The sequence below is a fragment of the Mustela nivalis genome, assembly GCF_964662115.1.
Source record: "Mustela nivalis genome assembly, chromosome: X".
Classification (NCBI taxonomy): domain Eukaryota; kingdom Metazoa; phylum Chordata; class Mammalia; order Carnivora; family Mustelidae; genus Mustela; species Mustela nivalis.
The window spans coordinates 87,655,560-87,662,420 of record NC_139040.1 but is presented as its reverse complement, the minus strand read 5'-3'; the positions used below and the strand labels follow the sequence as shown (position 1 = coordinate 87,662,420).

The 6,861-nt window shown below is 41.9% G+C and overlaps 1 protein-coding gene across 2 annotated transcripts in view; it reads right to left on the bottom strand.

Moving 5' to 3' along the window:
- Positions 1 to 1,506: 1,506 nt before the first annotated feature.
- The window catches only part of FAM120C (family with sequence similarity 120 member C), a 138,540-nt gene continuing 133,185 nt past the window's right edge, over positions 1,507 to 6,861 (bottom strand). For both annotated transcript variants that reach the window (XM_082717479.1, XM_082717482.1), the window contains one exon: positions 1,507 to 6,326. In XM_082717479.1, the coding sequence (XP_082573605.1) occupies positions 6,072 to 6,326 (255 nt within the window). In that variant the 3' untranslated portion in view covers positions 1,507 to 6,071. The remainder of the gene's footprint in view (positions 6,327 to 6,861) is intronic.

Sequence of the window (6,861 nt, the reverse complement as noted above, 5' to 3'; positions counted from 1 at the left end):
ACTTACTTTGCAGAGTGGTTTGAAGATTAGAAATAAGCTACAAGAGCTTCGTACCCAACAGGTGCTCCATAAACGGTAACTTTCAAAAGCCAAATGCTCAAGATTTCCTACTATTAATTTCTGACTCCCACCCCCCAAAGATCAAAGGTTAGGAAAAGGCATCTGTAGCCACAATGAAGCCAATATAAAACAAAGTATATTACAAATAAGAGTTTTCAGTTAAGTGTAAAGTGTTTATAAGCATCCCTCTATGGCTCGAAGGTGACTCAGAGCTCAGGGTTGGTTTTTTTTCTTTTTATAGCCCCATAACACATTTAAGTGAATACCATCCAGTGCTAAACCTTCATCCTCAATCTTATGTTTTTGCCATCAACACATCCTACCTCAGAAGTCTACAATCTGCTTTATACCAGGGAATATTTTCAAAGGTGGCTTAGCTGTCCTTAATTTGTTAGGTGCATGCTGGGTGATAGGTGCCAAGAAGACAGAGATGATCTGTCTTAACTGAGGGGCAGAGATGCAGGAAAGTGCTATAGGACTGGGTGCGAAGAGTCTGTACAGGGATCCCTAGTCAGGGATCAAGAAAAGAATCACAAAGCTATGAGCTGAATCTTGGGGGGTCAAGTTGAGAATGCACCAGAGACAAAGGGAGAGAGGCATTCTAGGCAATGGTATAAGCAAATGAGAAGAAATGGGTATTAAGAGCTATATGGGATACACTTTAGTGTTGCTGAAGTGGGTTAGGGTTGTAGGAAGAGAGGCTAGGGAAGTGGTCAGGGACCTGATTATGAAGGGACCATGAAATTGGGGGTTCAGCATGTTAGGAGAGATTACTCTGGAAGCTGATATACATAGTGGATTAAAGCAGTGGTTCTTAATGTCTCTCGAGTCATAGCCTTCTTTAAGAACCTGAAAAAAAAAGCTACTGGCCCTTTCATTGGGCAAAGGTACATAATGCTTAAACATGAAATGTTGCTTATAATTTCCCAGTTAGGCATAAGACAGGGGAGCAACTACAATAGTCCAGGTGAGCCATAAAGAGGCCTGAGCTAAACCACAGCAGCTCAGACAAAAAGGAGACAGATATGAGAAACAGAAGGCTGGCTGAGTATTATCAACAGATCTTGTCACGAGCTGGATTTCAGAAATTAGGGAAAGCCCTGAGTCTAGGAGAACTCCCGGGTTGGTTTGTGATTTCGACCACTGAGTGGAAGGTGGTGGTGCTCACAGAGAGGAGGAGGCTTCAGAAGAGAAGACAGCTTCAGTCTGGGAAATGTCAAGTCAAAAGTGCCTTTAGAACATCCACATAAAAAAGTTCAGTAGGAAGCTAAATATACCCTTCCTTTTGATGATTCTTGTCGTGTTTCTCTTGCCCTGATACTCACCTACAAAGAGGCTCCTAAATCTCTGTGCAACATTTTCTGAATTGAGATAACCCCCACTTGCAGAAAGGGATCCAGGAATGGGAGAAGAAATTAAACTTCACACACCCCAAATTATTTCACATTTTTTTACTAAAAGAATAGACTTTTATTAAGCACTGTAAGTTTCTTTCCATCAGCATTAACAGAACAACAGACCAATTTCCATCACAGAACAACTCCTGAGACATTTTCATTCCTTTCTGAAACACTTCCAGAAATTCCTGCAGTTTTCCCTAAGAAGCATCCATTCAAACTTACATTAATAGACTATGGAGCTTTTGTGGTGAGGTGGGCCAAAAAGGCAGGGAATTTGGAATCTGGGAGTGGGAAAGAGAAATACGTATTATCCATCCACTAAACACACTGTCAAGAGCACAGGAGAAGAGATATTAACACAGGAAAAAACAATGAAAGAATTTACTTTGTCAATAACATCATTTATTAGGGAGCACTAAAAATCATTGACTCTTTGCAGTTTCTTTAACCTAGTATGTTATTCTAAAAATAGAAGAGAATAGAATAAAATAAAAGGAGGGGAAGTGTCTTGGGGGGAAGTAACTAAAATGAAATCATCAGATTTGGCAGGGTTATGAGAGATTAATTGGAAATATTTAATTTGCTTCATTTACATGAAAATTCACTAGTCATTAGTTACTACCAACACAGACAAAAAGAGCTATAAAAGTACAACGGCAATGTCAAAAGCTGAAATGGGCACCATAGCACAGGGGGTATTTTATTTTGCTTTTAACTTGGAAAAGATGATTTTGTAAAAAAAAGAAAAAAAAATGAAGTTATCTTTTGAGAACATCAAAACAACCTTTGACAATATTGAAGGTAATCAGCAATAATAAGGGAATAAGTGCACTGAGCTCTACCTGCCCCAGCAGACTACTGCAATAAAGCCAAGGGAAAGAGAATAGAAAGTCAAATTAAAGATGCCAAAGTCACGAGAGGGAGAAAATATAGAGTGACATACCATGGAACAGTGAAAACTTACCCCCTGCCCCAAAACCCCAAGCATATTTAGGAAATATGCAACAGGAAGTGAACAAGTATAACGATTAAACCTTAGTAGAAGTCTACTAGCTACTTTAAACTGTGGTCTACTTGTATTGTCATTTCAAAGGAGAGGGGGTCTTAGAGACTGAAAGGGTATCACTGACATGCCCACTGAGCCAAGGTTCCAACGGACTGGATCACTATAACCAAACAGTTACTTCCACATTCTCCCTACCCTACATAAGCATTCCTCCCCCCACCCCCCAACCCCACCTTAACCACCCTCCCTAATGCCTTGTAATGCCTTGTCTGGATGTTTTTCTCTGTGATCAAAAGAAGCTAATGTGACTTGGCCAATCAATAATGCCAGAAAATCAAGATGGAGACTAAAATCAAATGTCACTGGCAGTGCCAGTGCCATTTCTTGGGCTTTAAAGTCTACCCAAAGTCCTCCTGGCTCAGAATGAAAATGATGCAAGTGAGCAAAAGTTTGTTGGGCCACTGAATAAGGATGGGAGTTATAGGCTGACCCCAAGACATACCAGCAGAAATCAAGAACTGCAGGTCCTTGGGAATCAGTGGCTATATACAACCAGGGTGCTTTTGCCTGTGTCCCTACAAGGTCAAGGGGTCGTCATCTCTGGGGGTACCTGTATGACTTTGTTCAAGAGAAGCCACACACATCATAGTTAGAAATGGAACCTCAAGTAGAGGATGACAGTCTCTCCAAGTGGTACTCGCAGCAAAGAACAGACCCACCTTCCCCAATTTGTCCTCAGATAAGAACAAGTTCATCTTTCAGTAATGAACCCGAGCTTTTCTGGCTTTTAAGCTGCGTATTTTGGCAGAAAATTTAAATTCAGGAATGTGGCCCCTTTTGGTTCTTTCTTATAACCTTCCAAACCCTGAAGTCCAAATAAAAATCAAGGTTGGAAGTGAGCCACTTACTTTACCCTGGGCCAGGCTAGGAGAAAGCAGAGATGTGTAAGGGAGAGAAGCAAGCCTTTTGGCAAACTGAAATCATCCCTGTCAAAGCAGCAATTTTACTTCTCACAGTGAATGCCTACAAAATAAGAAATTTTCTTAAGGCTGTGAGATTTAACAATACTGTCACTTGATTGTGTCAAATAGATTCAAGATGCACAGAAACAGCACCCGAAGAAAATACCTTTCCATAGAACTCCAAGTACTTCCTATTAGAAAATGGTGCCTACATACTTAATTTAACTCAGCTTAGTAATTCTAAGTTTCGAGGATTCCTCCATCTGTGGCTCCAGAAACTTCCAAGCCACCTAAGCTCATTACCAAATTCCGATTTTGCTGGACACAATCATCCTACCCTTCAAGACTTTTGTGAAAGGCTGGGCAGGTCCACGAGAAGAAGAGGGCCCAAATTAAGGGAGCAAATTCCAAAGAGGAGGTCTCTGTACACTTTGTTTGTTCCTGGTTATATCTTGCTAGGTGTGTACTCTTGTCATCTTGCTTTGGTTTATGTAAGAAGTATCTGGGCAGGGGGAGAGGAATTCTAGGGCTCCCTCCCCCTACAAGCTGTGGGTTCTTTTAAACTGGGCCAGACTAGGATTAAACAGTCTGAGACTGTTTCTGGTCTCGTATGATGCACTCATTATAAGTGGGCAGTGAGCAAACAGCCTTGCGGTTGTCTGGAAAAAAAATCACCAAGGACCTACTGTGGGTTAACGTGCATGGGGTTTTTCAAAAAGAGAGAGAACCCGTGCTAGAAGTCTAGTCAGTTGAATTCCTGTAGAAATGGTACTTCTTGGGCAAGAATATCACAAAGCCCAAAAGGAGATGTGTAAGGCTGGAAGCCTCAGTTCCTGAATGAAGACACAATGCTAATCTGTTGTAAGCCATGCTCCCTTCCCTCATACCAAAGCTGCTGAGGAGGGAAATTGGAAATGCAAGGTTGTCTCGAGAGTATCTTCCGCAAGGAAGAACAACTTTTTTTGTCCTGGACAGATTCTGGCCTCCTCAGGGGCTGGGAGCTTTCCAGAATGCCCCTAAAGACCTGGGCCAGAGTCCTCTGAAGTCTTCCTTGCAAAGCAAATGAAAAGATCCAGTAGTCAAAACATCAATGAACAAATAAAACAATCTAGGCATGTAAAATAAAAGTGTTGATCTCCTCACACTTCCCTACCCATCTTTCCAATGCTAGTCTTCTCTTCTTCAAGGATTCATGGCAATCAATTCTAGCCTGAGGCCAGTTTGACCCAGGAGTTCCAGATGAGGTTTCCTCCAAATTGGCTGCAAGCCCTGGTAATTACCTCCCATCACCTTTCTCTCTCTGAACGTGGCTATTCTGGCCAAAGGAAAGGCTCGAATCTTCCCCCATGCCATTCCAACCTCCCTGCACTCACTCTATAGGATGTGAGGGCTCTGTTCAAGATTAAACTTGTGACAACCCAACTATTTGTTGTTCTGAGCAGGCAATCTCTGGAAAGTACTTTTTGTCTGCTTTAGAGAAGCCCATCTTCTCGTAACTGATGGGCTGTGACTCAGTAAGGATTTTTAAGTGTGGTCTTTTAAAACCCACCACTCCCTAGCAGTGGAAGCATTTCTGGGAAATTCAGTAAATCCTCTGATACATCACCATGTATGTAATGTATGTGTGCGTGTGTGTACACACACACACATATATTTATATATATAAAATATGTATAGATAAATAGATCTGTCTCTTTTATATAAAGGGTATGTGTATGCATATAGATACACCCATTCATATATACATCCATCCACACACCCATCCATACACACACACACACACACACACACACACACACACACACATGCATGCACTGTCTTTTCAGTTCCCTTTCGTACTCAGTTTTAATACACTGATTCCCACCCTTTTAGGGTGTGGACAGCAAGGAGTGGGTGAACTGCGCCACATCTTCTATTTTACAAACAATGCATTAGTTCAGAGGCAGGAAAAATCTGCCCAGTACTTTTCCGACTCACTAGAATCCCCCAGTACAAAGGCCATTGGTAGTTTTTTTTTTTAAGTGTATAAAATAAAATAAAATAACCAATACTATTTCACTTCCCTGAAAACATTTACCTATCTGATTGTCAGGCCAGAGTTAGAGGCGGTGGTACAAAATCCTGGGTTAGGTGAATGGGGAGAAAGAGTGAGAGGAGGGTACAGATTATATACCAAGGTTGCACTACTTCACAGAGGAAAATACAAGTTAGGAGGCCACAGATGGCAGTCCCTACCCCTACCATCCATGGGTTTTGTAAATGAGTAATGTGACGAAGACTCAGAAAACCAAGGCTGGAACTTTTCTATAGGGCCTTACGTGATGACACCAGATTTCTGACAGACACTGCCTTACTACACTCCCAGGGGAGGCAAAGAGAATATTGGCACTTCATATTCAATTTGAGAATAGGAGCTAGTGCTGCGGCCATTCATCTCTGGCCAGAGCTTCCCCAGAAGCTGACCACTAAGTCTGGAGGTCCAGAAAAAGACAGGGAATGGAAAAAGATGAATACAATAGGACATCCCAAGAAATCCTGGGTAAATCTAGGGTAAGCATTCATGTCCTCCTCTAACTTGGGCCTACAATCAGAAAAGTATAGGTTTTCCTCTCTTCCTGATCTGCTGAAGCCATCTTCTGCTCGTTACCCTTCCTTCTGCTGTGCCATAGTTCCTAGCTTTTGCTCTCGCAAGCGGCTCTTCTCCCCATTCTTCGCAGGGAAGTAGCGGTTACCATTATTACACATGTTGTTGTCTCTGGGTAAGGCACACTGGGATGAAGCTGGAAGGTGATCATCACTCTTCTCTTCTTTGACTGATGTGCCACTGTTTCCATTTACCTGTGAGTAGGACCGACCCTGATGAGGCTCCAGCGATTTAGAAACTCCATCAGAAGTGCCCTGTCAAACCATAAGAAGAGACTCTTAATCTCACAAAACAAACTGAGGGTTGCCGGGGGAGTGGGATAGGTGGTTGGGTTATGGACATTGGGGGGAGGTATGTGCTATGATGAGTGCTGTGAAGTGTAAACCTGGTGATTCACAACCTGTATCCCTGGGGCCAATAATACATTACATGTTAATAAAAAATTTTTAAAAATTATAAAAAAAAATTCTTGGAAGCCAAGCATTCAGCTCTGCAAGGACTCCCAAGACCATGATTTGTTGTCAAGGCAGCAGAGCCCAAGAGATTGCCTTTGATACCTGACACACCTGACATTTGACAACATTAGAGATAATAATAATGTCTGCTGATATAAAAGTATTTAAGGTTAACATCCAAGAAAATAAAATAATTCTCCCATGGGAAAAAGAAAAGAAAAAGAAGTGCCCTGTCAAAGATGGAGTCAGTGGAATTGGCAATTACCCACACTGGCTGACACTTCCCAAACATGTTCCTAAGCTGCCTCCAGAAGCTGCTTCAGTTCTTCAAAGC